The sequence below is a fragment of the Phoca vitulina genome, unplaced genomic scaffold (assembly GCF_004348235.1).
Source record: "Phoca vitulina isolate PV1807 unplaced genomic scaffold, GSC_HSeal_1.0 scaffold21, whole genome shotgun sequence".
Taxonomy (NCBI): domain Eukaryota; kingdom Metazoa; phylum Chordata; class Mammalia; order Carnivora; family Phocidae; genus Phoca; species Phoca vitulina.
In genome coordinates, this window is record NW_022589724.1 from 22,012,043 (window position 1) to 22,039,848 (window position 27,806).

At 37.4% G+C, this 27,806-nt stretch overlaps 1 protein-coding gene across 4 annotated transcripts in view; it reads right to left on the reverse strand.

Annotated features, from left to right (window-relative positions):
- Positions 1–27,806, reverse strand: part of STRBP (spermatid perinuclear RNA binding protein) — a 132,275-nt gene that overhangs the window by 22,959 nt on the left and 81,510 nt on the right. For all 4 annotated transcript variants that reach the window (XM_032418611.1, XM_032418610.1, XM_032418608.1 and 1 more), the window contains exons 5-12: positions 27,635–27,779; positions 20,205–20,296; positions 19,568–19,663; positions 18,319–18,430; positions 17,546–17,643; positions 17,221–17,332; positions 4,188–4,280; positions 3,542–3,741 (exon numbers count right to left, since the gene is read on the reverse strand). In XM_032418611.1, the coding sequence (XP_032274502.1) occupies positions 3,542–3,741; positions 4,188–4,280; positions 17,221–17,332; positions 17,546–17,643; positions 18,319–18,430; positions 19,568–19,663; positions 20,205–20,296; positions 27,635–27,779 (948 nt within the window). The remainder of the gene's footprint in view (positions 1–3,541; positions 3,742–4,187; positions 4,281–17,220; positions 17,333–17,545; positions 17,644–18,318; positions 18,431–19,567; positions 19,664–20,204; positions 20,297–27,634; positions 27,780–27,806) is intronic.

The following is a 27,806-nucleotide window of genomic DNA, read 5'->3' on the forward strand; positions in this document are numbered from 1 at the left end:
TTTATTCCAATAAAAACAGCAGCTTTTCCCAATTTAACATAGACAGTTAAAATAACTCTAATGTGAATTATTTAACACCATTTCTCCTGTGTTTTTCTCACATATCATATTCATTTATTTGTTATTGCAGCAACATATTTCACTACACTATAGTTTATATAACTGATGGATAATCTCAAGGGATACAGTATATTTGCAATACAGACCAGCTAACAAAAAAATGTAAAATTATGTCATTTTCCTATGAACACATGAGATTATTAACTAGTATATGCTACAAAAGCTAAAGAAAAAAAAAGTAATGAGTTCTCAGACCTCTAGAACCAAAGTTTGCTTGGAATCAATACTGAAGCCAAAAAATTGATACACCAAAAAAGTAGTTTCAAGTGTCTGGCAAACAAATCAAATCTAATAAACACATCAATTGGGCTGAAAAATCACAAGATTATTCCTGGAAACAAGGTGACTGGGAAATTCAGTATAACCATGCCCTCCCCCCGCCCACCCAGAAGGGGGTTGAGGCTGGGAAAGCTGATAACCTCAAAGACTACAGGACAGGGGCGCCGGGTGGCTCAGTCGTTTAGCGTCTGCCTTCGGCTCAGGTCATGATCCCAGGGTCCTGGGATTGAGCCCCGCATTGGGCTCCCTGCTCAGCAGGAAGCCTGCTTCTCCCTCTCGTACTCCCCCTACTTGTGTTCCCTCTCTCGCTGTGTCTCTGTCAAATAAATAAATAAAATCTTAAAAAAAAAAAAGACTACAGGACAAAGGTGAAAAGAAAACACATGAAAACATACTCTACTGTATGGCTCTCCACTCAAAAGAAAGTCCTATCCATGGCTTCTGGATGGTGGAGAGCTGATGGCTGCAAGAACCTCTCCCAAAGAGCCTTCACTCCTTGTCCTGACCTTTTCCGTACAATGACTAAGATTTCTTTTCATGGAATATCGCGGATTATGTTCTTTGTGAGGGACTATCAGAAAAAAGGGCTGGAAGAGGAAAGAAAAGATTGGCAACTGATCTCCATCACTTCAGGCTGCCTACTGCTGGAGGCCAGGCTCCTGTGGCAGGAACCGCTTTTTCGTATTTTGTTTTGATTTGATTCTCTGGTGTGATTTGTCTTAACAGGTACAGACTCCTACCAAACTACTGAGTAAGAAATCTAAGGATTTTTATCTAGTGGGACCTACTTTCATGTCAGATATAAAACACTCTCAAATTCATTTGTAAAACAGAACCTGAAACTTGTATATAGATGGCAGTTTGGCAATATATGCCTGACATATAATAGGAAGCCCAATACCTATTTAATGAATTAATGGATCATTCAAATGTGCCCTCTTCTTGATCAAATTTCATTTCTAGAATTTGTCTTTACTTGTTACTTTTGTTTTTTTAATGTAAGCTCTACACCCAACACGGGGCTTGAACTCACGACCCTGAGGATTAAGAGTCGCATGTTCTACCGACCAGAGCCAGCCAGGTGCCCCTAACATATATCTTAAGGGATAATTAGACTAGTTTAAAAAGATGTAAAGCAACCAACTGGCAGCATCTAAATCTAAAAGATCAGTTACATTATGGTAGATTGATAATAAAAAAATATTAGGCCATCACTAAAAAGGAGAACAATCTTTGTGATAACTATAAAAAAAAAAACCCTCATATTCTTAGATGAACAAAAATAATACTTGTTTTAATTATATATTTTGTATTCCCACTATGTAGGTCCCACCACTCCTAATCTAAAACTCTTGGGGCCAGACTGTTTCGAGAATTCATAGTTTTTCAGAGTTTAGAAAGCTAATACAAAATATTTACTATATATTTTCCAAATCCCCAGTTGAGTTCAGGTGCTACCCCATGTTTGTGCAAAGGAACATATGAAATATTCACACGAAATGGAATAATAAAGACTAAAAGTAGTTCTACAACAATTCAGGTCAGGTTTTCCCATCAAGTGAGTTTTCATCAAACTTCAGGAATTATTTTTCATTTTCAGTGCTTTATGGATTTTGGAACTGCAGGTTTAAAAAAAAAGGCTTGGAAAAATACATACCAAAATGTTAATAGTAATTATGAGAACAAATAGCATCTAAATCCTGTCATATTACAAAATCTCCCACTGTTCTTACTCCCCAAATTTTACTGAATTACAAGTTGGTATGAGGCCACTAGCTTACATTAAAGGCAATCATAACAAACAACCCACAAATTTTCACTGCATCACACATGATGTTTAAGGATGTCACTGCAATCCTTTTTTATGAAGACCCACTCAAGGAGAATGTCCATTTGATCTGTATACCAAAACAACTATGACTCTTATAATCAACTGTCTGTTCTTATGTCACTATGAAGGGATATTTTATAAGCTTTTTGAGTCAGATTCTAGAAAACTGAGATCTTAATTTGTGACTCATTCTCAGCATACATTATGGGGCTAAGTTACTGAACCGTATTTTTAGCTTTATTCCTGGATTCATTTTTTCCCCTCATTCTTCATTTTTTCTGCCTCATTTTAAACTCACACTATTTCATCATACTTGAAGTACCCCTTTTGTAAACAAGACACAACATAAATGTTGTTTTATATGTTTACAGTTTAGTTATTATTTTCCTACATTGTGCTTATTACTACCTGCCTTAGAATTTATTCATTTGTATATTTGTTGTCTGTCTCCAATCCTTTCCACACTAGAATGCAAGCTCCAGGAGGCCAAGGGCTTTGTTTTGTTCACTGCTATATCCTTAGAATCTAGGACAATGTTCACATCTTTATTAATAATACTTACAAATGGAATGATCATGAAAACAGACCAATTCTGTCTTATGCCATACTGTTACATAATAGAACTTTTCTTAAATTAAAATTGATCTTTAGTCTACACGATCTTTGACATTTTCACATTTGTCTACAAGAGGGCAAATGTACTCATGGAAAAATTGCAGGATTTAGGGACTTTCTACAAACCTACATGCATGTTTGGTTGGTTCGATCCTGGACCTTATTCCCTACGGAAATAATGTGAAATACAGAAAAGCACCATATGCAAGAAGATAATAATTAAATTTATTTATGACTGGCAAAGTCTGCAAACAGCAAAATATTCAATGAATAGTAAAATGTCTAAACAAATAATAGTATATCCATATCATGTTAATCATTTGGTCATTAAAAATTATTTGTGAGGATTTTAATAACCTGAGAAAACACTGATGACATAGTAAATGAAAAAAAAATCAGAGGATAAATTACATACACTCTGTGAGCTCAACCTAAACAAACATACTATATATAAATATTAATGATCTGCCCCATATTTTTTATGTCTTTACTTTCCTCTGCATTTTCCAAATTTTATTTGGAATATACATATTATTTTATAATGAAAAAAGAAAAATTCTGTAATCCAGAGGTGACAAAAATCTTTGTCATTATCATTAAAATCTTTAAAAAGTCTGTTAATTTATTTTAGAAAAATAAGCACCTTATTTACAACATAAAATAACAAAGCCCTGCTAAATAAATGCAATACTGTACCTTCACTGCTACATGAAGTTTTGCTGTTTTCTTGGATGGCCCTGAGGCTTCATATGTTGTACCGTCCACATCTACAGACATTGTGAAGACTGGGGCGTGGACAGGGCCAGACTGAGACAAAAGCTTATATTGAAGCCCAGGTCTGATCTGATTTAGCCTCATTAGTGCATTCATAAGGTCTATTGCTTTACTATCCAGAACTGTTTAAAACAAAACCAAAAATAAAACAAAACAAAAAGAATGAGATCAGAAATTAAACTATTTTGCTTTTAATCTATGCATCTGTAGGTTCTGAGTGACCACTATAAATTCACCAGGCTTTAAAAAACAAGAATTTGAAAACACATATACAAATTAATTTCACTTCATAACTGTAAAATCACTTTAATTATACTAACACTACTGTACAAGTGATGTCAATTATTATATCTATAACATCAATTTTAGTTTGTCAATACTAATATATCTGAAGCAATGAAGACTGAAAAAAAAAGAAAATTATCCAATCATCAATTTCTCAGTTAAGCTATATTCTTAAAACTCCAATTCAAATCAATCAAATTCTTCAATTTGTAATTTTTATTTTCCTGTCTGAGACTACAAATCTTTTCTAGTTCACATCTCTAAGAAGAAAGATTTTATATACTTTTCCTTAAGTTTCGTTTCATCTTCTTATTGGGATCTTTATCATCCCCTAATCCATCTTCAAATGGCCTCTTCAGAGCTGAAGACCCAGCACCTAAAAAAATTATAAGAGATTCATTATCAGTCAAAACAATGTGTCTACTTACTCCACCAAATGTAGCTAATAATATACTCCACCATATGTATCTAATATGTTCAGGAAGGAAAATCTTAGGAATCACAAAGACCATAGTACTTTCACTGATCAATTAAATTACCATATATATAATCTTATAATAGCAAAAATGTTTAAATGAATCTTTATGAAACAATTTAATACTACCCCTTTATATCAATATTTATTTTACTATTTATTTATATGTACTGATAAACATTTGCACAAATATCTTTGCATTTTTTTTTTTTTTTAAGATTTTATTTATTTATTTGACAGAGAGAGAGAGACAGCAAGAGAGGGAACACAAACAGGGGGAGTGGGAGATGGAGAAGCAGGCTTCCCACTGAGCAGGGAGCCCAGTATGAGGCTCAATCCCAGGACCCTGGGATCATGGCCTGAGCCGAAGGCAGACGCTTAACAACTGAGCCACCCAGGCGCCCCATCTTTGCATTTTTCACACCTGTATATACATGAACAGGAAAAAGTCTAGAAAGATATATAACAAAATGTTAAAGGTAGTTATCTCTGGGGGAAGGATTTATTTTTATTTATGTCTTTTCAGATATGTCTATAATTTAACATTTATTATTTGTATAAATTTTTTAAGCGCACATATTAAAATCTTACGCTTTTGGAATTCTATTTCTCACACTACAAACCATTCTTTTGTCTGCCTACTCAAATCCTACTCAAGATTTTATTTACATAATCAAAATAATCTGGTACTGGCACAAAAATAAACACACAGATCAATGGAACAGAATAGAAAACCCAGAAATAAACCCACACCTATATGGTCAATTAATCTTCAACAAAGCAGGAAAGAATATACAATGGGAAAAGAAGAGTCTCTTTAACAAATGGTGTTGGGAAAACTGAACAGCCACATGCAAAAGAAAGAAACTGGACCACTTTCTTACACCATACATACAAATAAATTCAAAATGGATTAAAGAACTAAATGTGAGACCTTAAACCATAAAAATCCTAGAAGAGAACACAGGCAATAACCTCTTTGACATCAGCCATAGCAACTTTTTCCTAAATATGTCTCCTGAGGCAAGGGAAAGAAAAACAAAAATAAACTATTGGGACTATATTAAAATAAAAAGCTTCTGCACAGTAAAAGAAATAACAAAACTAAAAGGCAACCTATGGAATGGGAGAAGATATTTGCAAATGACATATCTGATAAAGGGTTAGTATCCAAAATATATAAAGAACTAACACAACTCAACACCCAAAAACCAAATAATCCAATTTAAAAATGGGCAGGGGTGCCTGATTAGCTCAGTTGGTGGAGCATGAGACTCGATCTCAGGGTTGTGAGTCCAAGCCCCATATTGGGTGTAGAGATTACTTAAAAAAAAAAAAAAAAAGGACAGAAGACATTTCTCCAAAGAAGACATACAGATGGCCAACAGACACATGAAAAGATGCTCAACATCACTCATCATCAGGGAAATGCATATCAAAACCACAATGAGATCTCACCACACACCTATCAGTATGGCTAAAATCAAAAACACAAGAAACAACAAGTTTTGGTGAAAATGTGGAGAGAAAGGAACCCTCTGCACCACTGGTGGGAATGCAAACTCATGCAGTCACTGTGAAAAACAGTATGGAGGTTCTTCAAAAAGTTATAGAACTACCCTATGATCCAGCAATCATGATACTGGGTTACCCAAAGAATACAATAACACTAATTCAAAGGGATACACGCACACTGATGTTTACAGCAGTTTGATTTACAACAGCCAAGATAAAGAAACAGCCCAAGTGCACATCAATAGATGAACAGATAAAGATGTGGTGTGTATGTGTGTGTGTGAATATAAATATGTATATCTCATTCTTTATTTTATATATATGTATCCTGCGTGTGTGTGTGTGTGTGTGTGTGTGTGTGTAATGGAATACTATTCAGTCATAAAAAAAAGAATGAAATCTTACCATTTGCAATGACATGGGTGGAGCCAGAAAGTATAATGCTAAGCAAAAAAGTCAGTCAGAGAAAGACAAATACCATATGATTTCACTCATATGTGGAATTTAAGAAACAAAACAAACGAGCAAAGGGAAAAAAGAGAGATTAAGAAAGAGAACAAACTGGGCGCCTGGGTGGCTCAGATGGTTAAGCGACTGCCTTCGGCTCAGGTCATGATCCCGGGGTCCTGGGATCGAGTCCTGCATTGGGCTCCCTGCTCGGCGGGGAGCCTGCTTCTCCCTCTCCCTCTGCCTGCCACTCCCCACCCCCCCGCTTGTGCTCTCTCTGTGTCAAATAAATAAAATCTTTAAAAAAAAAAAAGAAAGAAAGAAAGAAAGAGATCAAACTGATGGTTACCAGAAGGGAGGGGGGTGAGGGGTTGAGTAAATATATGATGGGGACTAAGGAGTGCACTTGTCATGAAGAGCACCAGGTAATGTATGGAACTGTTGAATCATTATATTTGATACCTAAAACTAATATAACACTGTACATTAACTGGAATTAAAATAAAAACTTTAAAAAAAAGATCTTATTTACAGTTCATCTTCTTCAACTTTCCTTCATCTCAACTTTCTAAAATAATTTCTATGTTATCAGAAACCAGGTGTCACATGTAGAATTGTGCCTCTGCCTACTTCAAATATAGAGATCTTGTCTTTCCCCTAAACTCGATGAACATCAAAGATACTTTCTCCTTGTCTTGTATCTTATAAACTATCTAGCATAAGACTTATAAAGGATATATAATGGTTATGGAACAAAAACTAACTGAACTGATTATCAATCAATTTCTTGAATAAAGCAGCCAGCTAATAACATTGTCAGGTATAAGGGAGGAACTTGGCTGTCCAATTTAAAAACAATCAGGGAAAAGCTCATCAATATGTGTAAGGACTCTAAAGAACTCTGTGTCTTCAACTTAAAAGTTCGTTGTTGGGTTTTTCCAAAAGGAAAGTTATATGCAACAGATTCATTCCACAAGATTTCTAGATACTTCTGGTGAAACTCTGTAATAATACTGAGATTAACTATATATTCTCTGATCATCAAGATTTACTGTCCCTTGTGGTAAACACTGCCTTCAGCATTTGCTTGAGTCAATACTTACCACTCAGGTCAATCAATCTTGATGCTCTCTCTCTTCAACAAAAACAATATTTGCTTTTATCTGCTTAGTATCATATTTCACTTGCATTACATAAAACTGAGTGTGCCAGTCTCCCAGAATGGAATTCTTACAAGATAAAAGTTAAAAAGGAATGATGTCTATTCAATCACTCTCCCACTCATTAAGTTACATTAAAAGCTGCTTCCTGATTGCCTGGAAATCACAAGCTGGCTTAAACACACAGATCTATTCTCTAATCCTGCAGCTACATAAAGAGAGTTCCATGGATTAAGCTTCAGTCTACCATCCCAGCCGCAGGGTTGTAAAATCTGGTGTTAATCATAATAGTAATGTGAGCAAAAAAAAAAAAAAAAAAGGCTTGCTTTACAAAAAGCAAGTAGTTTTCAATCTCTATAATATCTAGAAATGAGAAGTGATCATTTGAGAGGCAACAATTTTGAATAATATGAGTTTACCATATGCTTGGCACTGTGCTTAATACCTTAACTGTAAATGTCTTCACTTAAATGTATTAACTTATTCAATCCTCACAAGCACCTATGAAGCCTGTACTTTTATCATAATTTTTTAAATTTTATATTAGTCACCATTCATTACATCATTAGTTTTTGATTACTTTTATCATAATTTCATTCTTATATTCATTCAACAATAAATATTGAGTTTTCTTTCTTTCCTTTTTTTTTTTTTTTTTTTAAAGAGAGAGAGCGAGGGGCACCTGGGTGGCTCAGTCGTTAAGCGTCTGCCTTTGGCTCAGGTCATGATCCCAGGGTCCTGGGATCGAGCCCCACATCGGGCTCCCCGCTCAGCGGGAAGCCTGCTTCTCCCTCTCCCACTCCCCCTGCTTGTGTTCCCTCTCTCACTCTCTCTCTCTCTGTCAAATAAATAAATAAAATCTTTTAAAAAAAGAGAGAGAGAGAGAGCGGGGAGGGAGGAGGAGAGGGAGAGAGAGAGAGAATCTTAAGCAGGCTCCACTCCCAGTGCTGAGCCAATGAGGGGCTTGATCTCATGACCCTGAGATCATGACCTGAGCCGAAATCAAGAGTCAGACACCCAACTGACTGAGCCACCCAGATGCCCCTAATTGAGCAGGACAATTTTAGGGGCTGGACATGTAACAGAACAAAACAATGTCTCAAAGAGTTTATGCATAGTGGTGGAAACTAATTATATATCATAAGATGGTCAGCAAAATGGGAGAAAAATAAGAGGCTTGAGGGGGTGGAGGTGTTGCTATTTTATATGTGGTGCTCATCAGCAGGGTCAGAGAGGTATCACAGATAAGGTGACCCTCTGATGAAGACCTGATGAAAATAACAGAGTGAGCCATTCAGAGATTTGGAGAAGAACCCCAGGCAGAGAGAACAGCAAATACAAAGGTCTTAAGATAGGAATATGCTAAGAAACACCACAAAGGCCTGAGTGGTTGGAGTAGCCTAAACAAGAAGGGGATGATTACAGAAGATGAGGAGGGGCAGTAACTGTCAACCCTAGCTGCCACCAATTCACCAGAGGAACTTTTACAAAATACTTAAGTTCCACTATTCAGTATGAGAAGTAAGTAAATTCAAAAAGCCTTCCTCAGAAAAGCAACTAGAAAAGCTGGAGAAAAGGTAGAAAAAATATCTATTCCCGGACACTAAAGAACTGTGGAGTCAAGATATGGGAGATAATGGAAACCCTGCACTAGAGGCCATATTTCCCCTAGGTGCGTCTTCCAAATCCAAGAGAAGCCACTAAGAACTGGACAGAGTAACTTTTAGCAGGCACTCAGGACTCAGGGGTCAAAAACTGAAGTTCAAAAAAAAAAAAAAAAAAAAAAAAAGTTCACCAAGCAAAGAAGGCCTGTTGAATCCCCCACACTGGGGGCTGGGCCTCTGCAATGTCATACACTAGAAGTAAATAAAGTAGAAATAGTCTGGATCTCACATGGACTCGAGCCCATCTTAATCCTTGATTGCATTCAAATGATCCAGGATCACCAATTCCACTAACCATTGCCCAGAAACAAATGTAAATCCTCCAAGATATCATTACCCTAGGTTTTTAATTCTCTACAACTGTTCATTTAAAGTGTCCAGCACTCATAATAACTAAGTACATGAGAAGACAAGATAATGTGATCAAAAATCAAGGGACAGAGCAGACAACAGAAACAGACCCAAAAGGACCCAAATGATTGACCTTTCAAAAACGCACTTTATTAAAAAGAATGATCAGAATGTTAAAAAAAAAAAAAAAAAAAAGACAACAAGAAGAATTTCTGGCAGAAAATCTGAAACTTTAAAAAGTTTCTCTTTTTTTTCAGAGTATGAATCATTTACAAAAACCATGTACGGGGCCATAAAATAAGTCTCAAGAAATATCCAAGGACAGAAATCATAAAAAGTATGTTCTCAGATCGCAGAATAAGCAAGAACTCATATAAAATAAAGAGATAACTAGAAAATCCTCATTTGTCTGGAAATAAAGCGATGACATCTAAATGGCTCATATGTCAAAGAGCTGCTAACAAGGGAAAACAAAAAATAGTTTTAACTAAGCAAGAATGAAAATACTCATGTCAAAAGAGTGTAGGGGCGCCTGGATGGCTCAGTCGGTTGGGCGTCTGCCTTCGGCTCAGGTCATGATCTCAGGGTCCTGGGATGGAGCCCCACGTTGAGCCCCACATTGGGCTCCATGCTCAGTGGGGAGTCTACTTCTCCCTCTCCCTCTGTGCTCTCTCTCACTCTCTCTGAAGTAAATAATCTTAAAAAAAAAGAGAGAGAGAGAGCGTAACACAGGGTGCCTGGGTAGTTCAATCGGTTAAGCATCCAACTCTTGATTTCAGCTCAGGTCAAGATCTCAGGATCTTGAGATCAAGCCCTGCATCCGCTCTAGGCTCAGTGGGGAGTCTGCTTGAGATTCTCTCTCTCCCTCTCCCTTTGCCCCTCCCCATACACTCACACACGCTCTAAAATAAATAAATCTTAAAAAAGAGTGTAATGCACATAAATCTGGGCTTAAAATGGAAAATTTATAGCCTTAGTAGTATATATAATAAGAGACCGAAAGAAATTAATAATGTATCCAGCTATCTCAAAAAGTTAAAAAAAAAAAAAAAAAAAACCCAGCAAATAAAACCCAAAGAAGGTAGTGAGGAAAAACAAAGAGCACAGGTCAATGAAATAGAATATAAGCATATACCAGAAGATGATCAACAAAGCCAAAGTTGATTTTTTTTAAAGACCGATTTATTTATTTTAGAAAGAGTATACAGGTGCAAGCGGAGGGAGGGGCAGAGGGAGAGGGAGAGAATCTCAAGCAGACACCCTGCTGAGCACAGAGCCCGACTGGGGCTTGATCTCACAATGTGGAGATCATGACCTGAGCCCAAACCAAGAGTCAGATGCTCAACCGACTGAGCCACCCAGGAGCCCCCAAAGCTGATTTTTTTTTAAAAGACTCATAAAACTGATAAACCTCTAATGAGAGTGATCAGGGAAAAAAGGAGGTATAAAATGTACACAAGAGCACATCACCAAAGATACTGCAGACAATAAAAAAATAAGATTTTTTTTTTAAGATTTTATTTATTCATTTGAGACACAGAGATACAGGAAGAGAGCATGAGCAGGGGCAGAGGCAGAGGGAGAGGGAGAAGCAGGCTCCCTGCTGAGCCAGGAGCCAGATGTGGGGCTCGATCCCAGGACCCTGGAATCATGACCTGAGCCAAAGGCAGACGCTTAACCATCTGAGCCACCCAGGCGCCCCCCCAAAAATAAGATCTTATAAACTATTTTTAAATTTGGGTAAAATGAACAAATTCCTAGAAAAACACAATTTACCAAAACTCTGGTAAGAAGATAACAGCCCTTTCCCTATTAAGGAAATTAGATCCATAATTTAAAACCTTCCCACAAAGAAAACCACATGCCCAAAAGGCTTTGCTGATAAATTCTTCCAAACATTTAAGGAAGAAATAACATCAATTTTATACAAATTCTTCCAAGGAAAAGAAAAAGAAGGGACACTTCCCAGCTCACTTTGTAAGGCCAGCATAACCTTAGAGCCAAAACTTGACAAAACATTACAACAAAGGAAAACTGCTGGCCAATCTAACAAACAAAAATTTGTGTTTTTGTGAACTGTTCATAAAAACCTACACAAGGATCATTTGTAGCAGTTTTATTTGTAATAGCCCGAAACTGGAAGCAAACAATTGATGTCCTACAACAGGTCCATGGTTAAACGAACTCTGGCTAATCCATGCCATAGACTACTACTCAAGAGTAAAAAGGAAGGAACTACAGACACACACAACAACCTGGACGGACCACAAGGGAATTACGCTGGGGGAGGGAGGCACTCTCAAAAGATCACATGTGGTATAACTCCATTTATATAAAATCCTTGAAATAATAAAATCAAAGAGATTGAGAAAAATGCATGGTCTCCAGGGCTTGGGGACAGCTGAAGGGAGAGGAGTGGGTGTGGCTACAAAGGGGCAAAATGAGAGAGATCTTGGTGGTAGTGAAATAGTTCTGCAACTTGATTATGATGCTGGTTATACAAATCTACACATGTGATAAAAAGGGCATAAAATGTATCAATATCAATTTCTTGGTTTTGATAGTGTACTATAGTTATGTAAGATGTAACCTGGGAGAAACTGGGTGAAGGGAACATGGGACCTCTCTGTACTATCTCTGCAACTTCCTGTGAATCTGTAATTATTTCCAGATAAGAAGAAAGAAAAAAAATAGAACTGCAGCTTTGCTGAGAACAGACAACAGGGGCAATGGCAGAAGTAGGAAGACCAGACAGGAAAGACAACTGCAATAATCCGGGTAAGAGGCGATGACAGTGTAGGCCAGGATGACAGCAGTGAAGGAGCTAAAGAAATAGCTGAATTCTGGACATATTTTGGAAAGTTAAATAGACAGGGTGTGCCGTTGGTCTGGATCAAAGTGAAAGAGAGGATTCAAAGGGTGAAGGTGTCTGACCTGAGCACATAGACAGAGTTTCCAATGACTGGGACAGGGGTAACTATGGAAAGAGCAGACCAGAGGCAGGGTTAAGGACAGGAATTTGGATTTAGACATCTGAGGTTTGAGATGTCTCTTAGACATCCATGTGGAGGCACTGAAGAGGCCTCTGGATATCTGGGTCTGCAGTCAGAGGCTGGTGGCTAGGACTGGTAGTAGAGATATGTATATTTCATGACAAGGGACTAAATGAGGTCACCTAAAGAGTGGGTGTAAATAAAGATAAATAGTCTGAGGATTGCACCCTGGGACACTCAAATATTCAGAAATCAGGAAGATGGGGAAAAGCCAACAAAGCTGAGGAGAGGGCTGTGTGGCTAGAAGAAACAAGAGAAAGTAATGACCTAGAAGTCAAATGAGAAGAAGTATTTCATGTCAGAAAAAGTGTGTGACAATGACAAATGCTGCTGAGGATACAGGGCACCAAGAACTTTTTACACACTGCTGGTCAAAGTATAAACTGATATATATAACTATTTACTAGATCACATGCTAGCCTACACTAAATCCTGGATATACACCCCAGGAGCCACACATAAAAATGCTCATAACAATATTGCAGGTGGATGCCAAAAAATGAAAAGACTCCAAGTGTCCTGCAAAAGTAGATGGATAAGCTGTAGTACATTCATAATGGATACTATGTAGCTACTAAAATGAATAAACATTAGCTATATGCAGCAACATGAATGTATCCCAAACAATGCTGGAGAGAAAGAAGCCAATCACAGAAGATTAAACTTAGTTTGATTCCCTTTCTATAAAATTCTAGGCAATATCACATTGTTTAGGAAAGCATACTCAGGTGGAAAAGCTATAAAGAAAATCAAGGAAATGATTATCAGAAAGTCAGGAATGGTTAGTAGTTCATGGGGCAGGGAGGTGATATGGAGAGATAAACAGATACTTTCTGAGAAGCTAACAATGTTTCTTAAGGATGGTGACTGCATGTAATTTTTTAATCATTATTTTCTAAATGATACGTTTTATACTTTTCTGTATACATACTATAACAAAATTTGGGAGAAAAAAAAGTGTTCATCTGCATCAAATGTGGCTAGTCGGCTCAGATGAGGACTGAAAACTAACTGCTGAGGGCAGTAACATGAAAGTCACAACAAAGACTTTGGTAGAGTGGTGAGGAAGAAAGCCTGATTAGAGTAAGTTCTTTTGAAAGTGAAGAAAAGGAGAAAGAATAGGCCACTCTTTCCAAAAGTACTGCTTATAAAGGGGAGGAGAGAATGGGACTCTGTTGGAGGGAACTGCAGAATTGGGGGGGGGGAGGGAGTTTGGTTTCATCTTTCAATTTTTTTTTTTTTTAAGATTTTATTTATTTATTTGAGGTAGGGGGAGAGAGCACAAGCCAGGGGAGGGAGAGGAAGAAGCAGACTGCTGCTGAGCAGAGAGCCCAATGTAGGGCTCAATCCCAGGACCCTGAGATCATAACCTGAGCTGAAAGCAGATGCTTAACCAACTGAGCCACCCAGGCGCCCCTGGTTTCATCGTTCAAATGGGAGGCATTACAGCAAGTTTTTATGGTGATGAGAATGATCCAGTAGGAAGGGAGGAGTTGATGCTGGTGAGAAAAGAGAGAACTGCTGGAATAATGTCCACTTGTAGACAAGTAGAAAGATTGGTCTTAAGAGCCTGGATAGTCTATCACAGTCAAGGGAGTTTATCCAAATACATGAATCCTTTGAGCAAACAAGATCATCAGATGAGAGTGAAGTGTTGGAAGAGGAAGTATGAAATGAGAAAAGGTGTAAAACAGTTATCTACAAAAACTGGAGAACTCCAGAACTTACAGAAGGATTGCTAGACAACACAAAGGGTCTACTTAAGGTTATTTACACCTGAGACCTAAAGGGAAAAGTCAAGATGATTGTATTTTTCCTCCAACGATGTTCAACAGCCTGGTCTAGGTGCAGAATTGGATTTTCCCAGAGTTAGAATTGTGCCAGAAACAGAGGATCGAGGAAGTGAAGGCATGTGCTAGGGAGTGATCATGATGATGGACCATGGAATACAATCAGAGAAGGGACAGAAGAGAGAACATGAAGAAGGTGAGAGACTATGAAAAGGTAACAGAATCAGTGGTGAGGCTCAAGAACTGGAGTAAGGGTAATAGAGAATGATGACAAGAGGCAGTTAGAAGTGGGATTCTTAAAAATAAGATTATGGAGAGGGTAGAGTTACTCAAGGCAGGTCTAGGGTACATTCAAAGTATGGGTAACTGAAGTAGGATAGAAGACAAAATATTTGCGGAAGAAGAAACCAAGGAATTAAGAAGTCAAAATTTTGGGGGAAAAAATCATCTGAGTGCATAATGAAATCACCAAGAATTACAAGAATAAAGTTTAAATGCCAACGTCAGGAAGCTAGGTGCTAAAAACATGAAGATATGAGGAAGAATGCCACAGGGTCTGGAGGCAATGGCCATGGTCCCCTCCTCCTATAGCTAAGGCACAGATGGGTAAGTGACTTGCCCAGCTCATGCAGCCAGTAACTGATAGTGCTTGAATGGAAACACTGACAGTCTGGTTCTTTTTTAAGCTATAAATTGACAGATCAACAGTTCCCTAACTTAAAGTTAAACAACAACAACAACAAAAAAAACCTAAGCCACACTACAGTAGATATACTTTTTCTTCTAGTGAAAGAAAATATAAAAAAACCAAAAGAGCTGCTATGAATTCAATGATTCAAACAAATTTTTTCTATACTAATCACAAGAATCTCTATAAATATTTGAAAATTTTATTCAATCCACAGACAGTGCTTAATGTCACATGGCTATGTGAATCCTTTTCAAAAAATCTTTGCCCCCCGCCCCCAAAATCTTTGCTGCTGTGTGAGCACCCTCTGGAATAAGGTGGCTTTCATTCCACAAATACTTATTGAGCATCAGTTTTTAAGCTATATAGTAGGATCTGGAGAATTCCTTATCCCTGAGAAGTTAGGCAGTGATTCTCAAATTTTTATTTTATTTTAAAGATTTTATTTATTTATTTGACAGAGAGAGAGAGACAGCGAGAGAGGGAACACAAGCAGGAGGAGTGGGAGAGGGAGAAGCAGGCTTCCCGCTGAGCAGGGAGCCTGATGCGGGGCTCGACCCCAGGACCCGGGGATCATGACCCGAGCCAAAGGCGCCCAACAACTGAGCCATCCAGATGCCCCTATTTTATTTTTTATTTTTTTATTTATTTATTTTTTTTTTTTTTAAAAGATTTTATTTATTTATTTGAGACAGAGAGAATGAGAGAGAGAGCACATGAGAAGGGGGAGGGTCAGAGGGAGAAGCAGGCTCCCTGCCGAGCAGGGAGCCCGATGCAGGACTCGATCCAGGGACTCCAGGATCATGACCTGAGCCGAAGGCAGTCGCTTAACCAACTGAGCCACCCAGGCGCCCCTATTTTTTATTTTTTAAAGATTTTATTTACTTGAGAGAGAGAGAGAGTATGAGCAGGGAGAATGGCAGAGGGAGAAGGAGAAGCAGGCTCCCCACTGAGCAGGGAGCCCGACACGAGGCTCGATCCCAGGGTCCTGGAATCATGACCTGAGCTGAAGGCAGACACTCAACTGACTGTGCCACCCAGGCACCCCTCAAATTTTTAATCTCAGGACCACTTTATCCTCTTAAAAAATTACTGAACACTCAAAGAGCTTTGTTTTTTGGGTAATATCAATATTTATCATATTAGAAATTAAAACAATTTTAATATAGGATTACACAAAAAAACATTCCATTAGCCAGAGTGATAATGCTATCACATGAAAACTGTACACTCATGAGACAAAGAATGGAAAAGACAAAAAAAAAAAAAAACCTTAGTATTATTATGAAATAGTTTTGGTTTTGTGGACTCCCTGAAAAGTCTGTTAACCCACTGGAATTCTGTCATCTAAATAAATAGATTGAGCCATCGCACTATTTTTGTCATATAAAAATTATTAGAATAATATCCATTGTGGGAGATGGGCTGAGTCCCAGGTGAAGAATAACTTATGTTAAACATCCCACTTTCTAGCATAAGAGGAGATAAGGGAAGGGGGGAAAACATGTACTGTGCACAATGAGGTGAGTAAGTGATTCACGTCGGAGTATCTGCTGTAATCCAGGCACTGAGTTAGGCATTTTAATCTGACATCAGCCAATAAAGTGGGGGTTATATCCCCACAGAGAGAGATGAACCCATTGCTCAAGGCCTAAAGCTAGTAAGTAGTGGAGCTTTGACGGGAACCAACCGAGGTCATACTGACCCCAAAGCCTGTGCTCTGTCTGTTGAAACTGTGAGTTCAGACAGACTAGGTCAAATGCAATAGTTCTGAATTTTCCAGTATACTTTTCTCCTCCTCTAGATCTCTTTCTTAGTTACGTAACACTTCCAAGCATGACAAAGATCTAACTGGTCAGTGACTATGATAACATCTATTCTCAGCTTATGGCTCATCTTTTCCCCTTCGACCACCAGTTCTCAAAGTGTGGTCTCTAAATCTGTTCAGTAAACTGGATAGATTGGAATCTGGCCAATGTAGCTAAGTGAGTTTGTCACTACTAAGAATAAACGGTAGTAAGCTGATGTTACCGATGAAAGAGAAGAGAAGAAAGTCAGGAAGAAAAGCAATACACAACTTGGATTAACAATAAAGTTCGCTCCACTCTAACAAGAGATGCAGTCCATGACCATTTCCACCACTGCCCACGTCCACCCCCAATAAAACACTCACCTTCTTTATCAGTAACTGACCAGGAATATTTCTGAAAAGGCTTACTAGATGGAAGGGGGTCCATCTCCAGCACTTTATAAATCTGGCCAAAGGCTGATAGTCTGAGTGCATGCTAAAGAACAAAAGATTTATTTATTCAAATTTCAATGGCCATTCATAACGCCTTTAGTACATGTAACTAAAAAGACATTCATTAAATGTTATGCTTATGATGGCAAAAGTCCCTAATAACAGACAAGAAAAAAAGTGTTTAAATGGAATGATTCAGAAAATGAAGATATGATCTTTCTCTAAACAGATCATTGTGACATGTCCCATCTTTTACCTGTGCGCTGTGGGTAATATCTTCTTTTTGCTGGATGGTCATATAGCTGAGAGCATCTGTTGGGTCTCGCTCACAAGGATCATGTAGACCAGGACCCCCTTTGGCAAAGGCAAAAGAAAAACACAGGCACCACTTAGAACTGAGTTTAGAATTCCATGAACTAACACAAAAGAGAGAAAAGAATGGAGAGAAAAAGAAAAACAAAAACAAAAACTGAGGAACTAGGTTAAAAGTCTGCTCAATTAAATGGAATAAAAAGGACTCTCTCATTTTCAATATGTTAACACTTAAATGTCCTTATTTTACTGGAAGTCACTTGCGTATCTAAGGACAAAATTGGGTCTTACTCTGACAATTTAGAAACAGCATGATGAACCATCCCAGATCTTTAAAGGGATTACATATGTAAAATAAGACCAAATTTAATTTTTCCAAATTAAACACCAGACTGCAAACAGAATGAACTTCATACATTTTAACCAAACATCTACATTTTCAAATTCAGAGCTCTAGGTAAAGCAAATTCATAGCAGACACAATATCTTATTAGTACCTTTTATGTTAGTACATATAAAACATAAATTACAGTTATTGAAAGAGAGAGTTTTATAGCACTTTTCCAACATTCAAACATTCTAGTTGCTAACATTCCAAGCAAAACAACACCTACGCATCATTTTCCTGTGCAGAGGACAAATTTAGCACATATTCAGAAAAATAAACTAAAATGAAATGTTTCTGATTCTTCTGCCTCCAGAGTTTGAAACCCTTACCAGGAAGTAGTATTCCAGATGCCAAACACTCCATTACTCGTCTCAAGGCCTCCCCAGCGCCCAAAGGTCTATTACAAGTACCTATAGACTTTTCACATATAAGCTCTAGTGGCTAGAAGATATTAAATTACAAATTAGTACATGCACCAAGTGTTAAAAGGATTCCAGTTAAATGTGAGCTGACATTTCTAACTACAATGGAGGCCAAAAAGGTGAAAGTCAATTTAATATTTAGGGCCCAACTAAATTTTTCCTGCTTGATTATCAACTTTTATCCCAGCCAGAGTTTTTAAATCAATCATTTTTGAGGTAACATATTCAGAAGACATTTTGTTACAAAAACTTTGTTTTTGGTTACCCTGAAAGGATCACTTAAGAAACTGTGGTCACCTAGTTGATTTAACAAGGATTTAACAAGCTTTCGTCTACGTTAGTAATAGCTAATTAACTAATCAATGTTCAAACCCAGCCCACCTATCTCCTACTTAACCTAGGAAGCACTCACACCACCTACAACTTCACTTCAGACAGCCTGTCCCAAGTACTGCAATTAGAATAAACGAAAGACCAAATCTCCATAGTTAATAAACTAAATAAACTAAAACCTCATGTACTATATCAAAGTAATAATTGTTAGATTAATCTAAAATGACCCTTACAGCTTTATTTGTTTTATAACGTTCTTCACTGTGGTCTTGATTGGGCCAAGCATAATAATTTCCAAATGAAATAAGTTTTGCAATATACATTATAAACGACGTCCAAAATTGTGTCAAGTGTACTATTTGCCCGACTTTACTTACTAAAACAAACTTATATCAAAGTGTCTACACTCAAAGATAAAGAAAAAGAGGATATGGGAGCCATATACAGGTATATCAGGTAATTTTTATTTTAAATGGAAGTAGCCCTGAAAGAGAAATGTGCCAGTTAAGGAGGCTTTCACGGGCAGTAGGTGAATAGTAATCAACCATCAGTACAGAGTAAAGTGCAAGAAGACAGTCACTTCTAACAGGTATAGAACCTTTTTGTCAGAAAAATATCTCAGGCTCTGTAATATGAATATGATGAGGTAGAAGAGACAGGTTATATACGTAAAAAAAGTATATAAAAAGATGTACAATTTTTTTCTAGAGAATAGATAATGCACACCTAACTCAGAATGTAGCCATTTTACAGTAACAAGTAATTTCTACAGGATTTCCTCTGACTATGGCTACAGAACTTGCTTTTAACCATAAGTACTTACCCATCCTTTTAATGGTGCCCATGTGGGAACTCTGTTGCACAAATCACGCAGAATGCGGAGGACAATTACACATGATTTTAATCCGTTTGCCCTTGCCTAAAACAAACAAAATGATTCCAATATCCCTGTTGAAATCCAGTCTTCATTTTAAGCACACGGATCATGGATAGGTTCTTTAAAGTGAATACTAATTAGCCACTCATTCATTAGTTGTCAAGCAAACCAAAAAATTAAGTTATTAAAAGCAGTAAAAATGTAGTTTAGAAAGACAAATTTTAAAGTAAAGGAAGCATATTACTAAAATAGCTTTCATAGCCTCATGGCAATCCCATTCTGGGCAACCATCTATCTATCTTATCTTCCAGTTTTTCTCATCCCTGTTTGTATTTTATAAGCCATCATTTGAAATTCAGAGTACTAAGACAAAAAAGATTATATGATAATTAAACATCATTAACTGTAGCAGAAGCTATACTCTGCACCTTACCTAAATTAACTCATTTACTCCTACAATAACCCTATAAGATAGAAAGCACCCCCATTTTATACATTACGTGCACAGAAACCATTAAGTGGCAGGTGTTCCAAATGAAGCCTGCACAAGGTTACAGTAACAATAAAATAATAAAAAGCCAACCTGAAACCATTTGGCATGTCGAAGAGACGCCAAGGCGTTCAGGCATTTCTGCCTGTCCAATAAGTCCGGAGGATCTTTCATCGCAACCTTTTCTAATAGGAAAATGGGATAAAGAAAGACAGATACAATTTGACCAAGGGTTTCCTGTCAAATTACCAAACAATAAAAATAAAAAGAAGAGCAGCATCTGAGTGAACTAATAAGACTCCCAGAAGATTTCACGATTTGGCTTTGTTTTTGTTGCTTTCTTCTTAAATTACGTGCACGATGATTACTTCAGTAAACAGTCATCAGAGCCGTTCTGTGCACAGGTACAACAGGAGTACAAAAGCATTCATTCAGTAAACAAATACGTGACCGATGCTACATACAATCTGGGATCTTATTAAGCATGTGTATAACATAACAGGGGCACAAAATAGGTACATAGCACTTTTGCCTTTGGCAGGGCACAGAGAGCACAAATCTGGGACCAGGAGCAATAACGATTTTCCTTTACAGAAGAATTGCTGATCAGTTCTTGAGGGAAACTGGGGCTCTTTTATGTAAATAATTTGGGATTTACTAAGAATACACTGAATATAATTTTTGTTACACCTAAATAAACTCATCCAGCAAGATAACCCTTAATAGAAACTTTGCTCCACTGATGAGAACTCTTCAAGCATCACCTTAAATTCTCTCATTATTTCTTTTCTAAAACAAAATTATTAGAACTACAAGAATGAAGTACATTGGTACATTTCAAGTTTTATCTACCTTAAAAAAAAGGGGGTGGGGCAGCAAAGAATACTATCTAATTACAGTTATCTGACTTGCCTTTACATTTTAAAGTTGGATTAGATGGCCCAGAGCAGCAAAAGAATTCAAACACGAGATTAATGATAAATATCCATATCTGAGAAGATGTCACAGGATTCTAAATCCACGTTCGGATCGCCAAATTTATATCTCCTCTAAACTCCTAGGAAGTAGGTTTTTAAGCAATATTTGGTGCAATATTTATAATGCATAACATACAAATACTTCTTTGGAGGAGTAATTCTTTGTCTAATCCATTTAAGTCAGATTCATCATTCTCTTGTAAGAACTCTTAGATGTAGGAGAGTCCACCCAACACTTCTTCTAGTATAATCCTAACAGTCACAGAAAGTAGTATGTTTGTGTGGGCCAAGTGATACATTGTAAATATTTTTAAATGGGAGACAAGATCACTGATACCTTTTGGATTCCTCAGTTATAAGATTCTATTAAGGCAACTACACGGTAATATTCTAATTGACAGAATGCCATTAACTAAAACCAAAGGCATAATGCCCAACAGAAAACAAATCTATGAAAGAACAAACTGTGGCTGTCTATTGGCTGTTAACGCTCTAAAGGCTGAAGTGCTACACACTTATTTTCTGACCAGGTGAGCTCTACAGCAGATACTTGCATTGGTTCACATTAACCTCTGCCCACAAATTCAAAACACAGGGTCTCATTTCATTGCCCCTTTTTACTCATAAAATGGGAAGCCTCAAAAAAAAAAAACTATTAATGTAATTTATAAACATAGATATACTATGAATATGTAGCCATATCCTATGGGTATTTACTTCACAGATGATCTAGTTCCTAGATTTGCTTAATTCTATCTCTTTCTAATAATATAAAACATAAATTAACTCATTTTAATGTTTTTATATCAAAATGCTCAACTGTGTTCAATACAAGCATCTGTGTAAAGCTCATGTACCAGATAAAACAAACTACTATAAATGAATGATTAGAATCTCTTAAAAGTTAGACATGACAAAGGTTGACTGACTGCTAAGTAATGTAATCTCAAGAAAAAACATGGAATGTACTTATTTTTTAAGACTTTAATCTTCAAGTTAAAAGTAAGGCAAGCTAAGTTTTATTCGATCATCTTAATAGGAGTGTTGGAAAAGTGGGCAACGGAAGACAGGCGTGAGTCAGAGGAAGTTTGCATAGGAAAAGACAAGGCAAACCAAAGCTCTTTTTGAGCTTTCTGGTATTTTTGCCCAGTGGTCGCAGTTTGTAAATAACATCTTATGCTCATTGCAACACAGATATTTTTAAAGGGGGACAACAGCAAAAATATTTAGATAAATTCTTTCACCCCCAAGGTCAGATTTTAATCACAAACTCTTATTAAAAAAAAAAAAATAGATATCATCTTGTTACAGACAGTCAACATTTGGAGGCAGTAGATTCTGCTAAAAAGAGATGAAAGGCACAGGCAGTGAACAGAAAGAAGGCTTGCACTGGACTCCCTTTACATCACCACCAGAATGGCCATGTTTCTTCATGCTCTCATAGTCAAAAAAGTCCAAAGATCCAGAATGTTTCAATATTCGTGAGGTGGGAAACAGCAGAGGAAATGTAATAACTCATCTCATTTTATCTTCTTAAAAGTGTCTTATTTTAAAACAATATAAATTCATACCGCACTGCAGTGCTACGCTTGCCTATTTGCTTTATATAAAAATAACAGTTTTATGGGGCACCTGGTGGAAAAACAATGCTACTTCTCATAGTAAAACCTCAGGCTTAACATTTCTGTATGAACTTTAACATAGGTGTTTCAATTTTGTTGGAGAAGCAAAACTTTTCTGATAAAAAGACATCTGGAGTCTTTAAATTAGAAACAATGGAACTGTGAGCCATTTCATTTTCCTACGGTGACCAGTAAAACAGATGAGAAACAGCAGAGGGGATGGGCTTGGGGAGTGACAAAAATGCCAAAAGCAAAGAAAAACAGCTTTTAAAAATTTATTGCTCAGTAACCTGGCATCAGGGCATGAAGGCACATAAAACGTTCTGAACAACGGAAGCACTGAAGACAAGTCTACTATGCGTAACTTTGCTTATTTGGTTAGAGGTTAGATCAGTGACCAGAAACACACCGTACTGGAGGAAATGTTGGTCATTCTCTCAATCCCTTTACACGTAAGCTAGCTCTCTGTTAACAAAACACTAGCCTGGAGATGGGGTGGGGAAAAGCCAGAACATGACTGTGTTAAATCAAAGTTATTTGTGAGGAACCTGGGCTCTTCAAAGGTAAAATAACTGAGTGGGGTTATCAGAAAGGCCTCCTTGACAATCTGGATGTAGTTGAGCTACTGAATTCATGCTGACAGAATTTTCTAGTTAGCCTGAAGATATCCTGGCAGCCCCTTCTCTCAATTCCTCGAGGCTTTGTGAAGAGCAGATACTAGGCACCAAGCCACTGTCCATGCAAAACATCAAGCCACAAAAATGTGGACAGGTAAATGTAGCACTAAGGTAGAACAGAGAGAGCACTGTTTTCCTAATTTATGGTAGAAACATCACTCGATATGACTTTTCTTCAATGCTTCAGTAGGCAGCCGGCCACTGGAAAGATAATGGCTAAAGATTTGCACTGGATAGTGTGGGTCTAGCAGCTGGGGAAGGCAGGAAAATAAAGCCTACTGCATCGTTACAATCCCAGTTGTGATCTCCGGACTAATGCCTTCTGTTTAGCAGGCCTCATGCTAGTAAACTGCCAAGACGCATGAGAAGTTCATACTGGCACCAAGATGTGAAAAGGGACTTTTGGGCAGCTTCTCTGTTGTGAACCTCTAAAAGTCTACCCCAATACTGAGGACAGAGGTTCATCTTAGCCTAAGCCAGAAGAGTTGCTGTGGGTTCCCTATCCACCTGGTTTCGAACTGCACTATAAATATAATAAATAGCTAACTTACCACCCTCACAGCAAATACACTTCTTAAAATCACAAGCACCAAAAGAAGATGAGACCCTGTAAGGCTGAGAATAACTACATCAGCTAAGAGGCTCCAACACTCATCCTAGAGAGTAATGGGAGCCGACAGCACACTGGACTTAGAGTGGGAGGAGCTGGGTAAAACCTGAGTTTTCCCTCATTTATCAAACAAGGCAGTTATCTACCTCACAGGGCTGTTGTGAAGGTTAAATCATATATGAGAAAATGCTTCTAACACAGTAAGTTATAAAACACTTTAACACAGCTGAATCATCAATATGCATTGCTTGAATATCAAGATGCCCATTGTTAATGCTTCTTACACACCACACAGTCCTATTTAATCAGGTAATGTGCTGGCTCCAAAATTCATTTAACAGATTTTTTTTGGCGGGGGGGTGGGGGGCACAGCACACCTATAGTGTATTAGTGTATAGTGGAAACATCTGTTTCCAGCTTCTGTACAGGGATAAAGGACATGGGTAGGGAAAAATACACCCACCCCTTGATGAATCAAAAGCTATATAACAAATCAGCTCATTTTAAGCACTGCAGCAAAAACAGCAATATACTGGTTCTAATACTACACTTCAGTGGATCTTTAAGAGTTTACCTGTGTTTAGGTTCAGTTCCTCAGATCTATCAAGTACACGTTATTCTCACTGTGAACTGAAGGCAGTTTGCATATGTGAGTTTGCACTGGGCGTCCTTTTAGTATAAGCTGAATAAGTGTAACTACCACTATTGAGCAAATACTTTGTGTAGGTATCGTAGAGGTCACATTACATAAACTCTGTCATTTGACCTCAACTTTCTCAAGTGTTTCTTATCCACAGTTTAAAATGAAGAAACCTGTCCAAGATCACACAGCAAGAGTACCTAATGGAGTTAAGAATCGAACACCTAACTGCCAGGCACTAAGTGCTTCTTCTCCTGCACCTTCTTTAGCAGGAAGTATACAGTGATGGGGAATGGTTATTCTATAGGGCCTTCAAGTAAAGGGTTAGAATATGGCAAGAAGACTGACAGCATGGGAGGAATCTTACCTGTGAAAGAATAAGCAATACCAAAGAGATTCACTATATACTCTGGCCACTGAAAAATTTAAGTAGCGATCTGAATGAATAGTTAGACCTACTTCTGCAGAGACAACCCGAAGGAGTTAAGCGTGATGTTCTCACCTGCCCCAGTCCTCCGGTTCTCCCTGCTTGCAACCACGCTTTTTTCCCTTTTTTAGATTTTACCCAAATATGCAGCAAGTGAAGAGAGGGAGGAGAAAGATGTGAGTGTATACATACTGTGAAAAGTTGGTTTGTTTTGTGGGGAGGCGAGCTGTTGAGATTCTATAGGAAAATGTCTCCTCAAAGAGAGTTACAATGCATATTTTTTTAAAGATTGAGAAAGAAAAGGAGTGGAGATTTTGAAAAGGGGGCTATCTCCCAGTCTTAGAAATTCCTGGAACCCAAATGAGTCCTGTACTTTCACCCCATGCAGCTGAAAATAACTGCATCAAGGTGGGAGGAGTTGTCTGGCAGGAGGAAACAAGTCCTATAGAATCATGAGCCCAGGTCTCAAATGCTCAGTCATGTTGGATCCTAAAAGCTGCTCAGGAATACTCAAAACTGCAGTGCAGATCAAGAAGCATTTTGAAAAAGCCCAGGTTAGACAAAATGCACAAATTGTAAGAGATAACAGTGACTCAACAGGGCTGAGAGGTTAAGGACGATATTTGCAAAACAAATCTTTCCGCCATTCAAAAGGAGAGGAAGTAATATGTTTTACATATTAGCTCCAGGCAGGTTCTTTCACCTTATCTGATCCCACACAATACTGTTAATATCAGCTGATAAGACTCAGCTCAAAAAGAGGTCTTGGGATCCTTTAGTAACCCAAACACCTTGAACAGAGACTATTCTACAGTAACTAGTCTTCTAATAAGGGTGCAGTACAGTAAAAATCTGTTTCCAGCTTCTGTGAACAGAAATTAAAGTTACAGAGGCAACAGACCAAGCTTAAGGGTATCACAGAAAACTATTACCTAATCCCACGTAAGTATACAAAATCACGGGGAAAAAAGAAGCCTGATGATCTTGTTAATTTTTTCAAAGAAATAACAGAAGAGATGCCTACAGCTACAAGCAGATGTAGAATTAATCTGGTCTTTGGTGATTTCAGTCTTTTTTTTCATCTCTCTATACTCAAATAATTAATAATACCTATAATTATAACTATCCTTAGAAGTGGTTGGCTTTACACTAGAGGGTCAAGTAGAACACAGCTTACCAGAAGTAAGAGAATTATCTTGACACTTCAGAAATCATTTTATAGTTCTACAGTTAATGGTGAACTGTAAAGCTGTTAAAAAAATTAAGCTGCTTAGGATTGGTTCTTCAGAGGTATTAGAGATACTATATATACACAGCAAAAAAAAAAAAAGTACTGGCATAAACCCAATTACAGATTGGATGCACTTTAATTTTAAAACTTGAGTCATAATGTGTCTACTTTATATCTGTTGGGCATGGTATAGCTGATTTTAGTTATTCCAAAAAAACTTTTTTTTTAAAGGAGTATATCACTTTTACAGAGATTCTATGAGACATGTGTGCCAAAACTCGAAATTTCTCAATCCTAACATCACTAATGTGTCTTTTACTACACCTTTATCATCAATTTGACATAAATTAAGAAACTGACCAGTATTTCTTACTGCACTGGTATTTCAGGTAGGGGAGTAAGTAATGGGACTTGTTGAATGTCTAGTGATGAAAAAACAGCAATCCTAAGGGAGTCCCCACTGGCCCAGAGAAGCCACACTGCCTCTAAATTGTCCTGACAGAGAAGGGCCAGTTGGTCAAAGGTCTGACACAGGACAAATATCACATGGCAAGTGTTTCTAGGGATAGGAATGAGAGGCAGAAACAAGCTAACTTGACAGGATAAAAACATCAGATAAAGAAGTCCAGCTCCATCATTCCTTCTCAAAGCTGAATACAGATTTCTTACTCTACTTTTATGAGGATGACACTGCCATACAAGAATTCTTTTTAACTTCAGAAGAAGGTTAGTTTAAAGCATTAATTCCCACATATATCATATGCGAAATGTTAACAGGATCACAAACCTCCTAGAAAAAAATTTACTAAAGATTAATTTTTAGAAAACAATCCCCCAGTTTATATCTCTTACATTATAAAACATATTTACACATGGACAATTAGGTAAAGCATAAATCTTACAAGGTTGTAACAGTTATTAGAAGTCAAGAGCAATGTACAAATGAGTAACTTGAAACAATGAGTGAGTAAATTTGAAAACAATATTGTTCTGGACCACATTTAATCCTAAAATCAGACCTAAAAGCCAAACTACATAGAATAGCTTGGCTGATACCAATAACAATGTAATAATAGACAAAATAAAACAGAACACCATAATAGTATAAAAATTAAAGCAGAGTTAAGACCACCATGATAATCAACAGGTTTCTGAATTAACATATATTTGAAATGTATACATATTTGCAAAATACGGCAATCATGTAGAAATAAAGCTTTTTAAAATACTACGAGTGGCATAAAACAAATGAAGACAGTTATTTCTTAAATCCATTAAGCACACTTAACATAGCATTCAAGAGAGGTCTTATGCAAAACAAAAATATATACATGTGTACCTCCATCCTTCTTCTCCAATTCGTCCCTAATTAGAGGGGAAGTAAGTATCACCTTCAAAGTTAGCGTGGGCTCTTTTGTATTCCGAATTATAATAGAAGCCTCATCTACGCATTGTTCCACTTGGTATTTCTCTTCTGTGAGTTTCTGAAAGTCACCAAGATTTCAAAAACA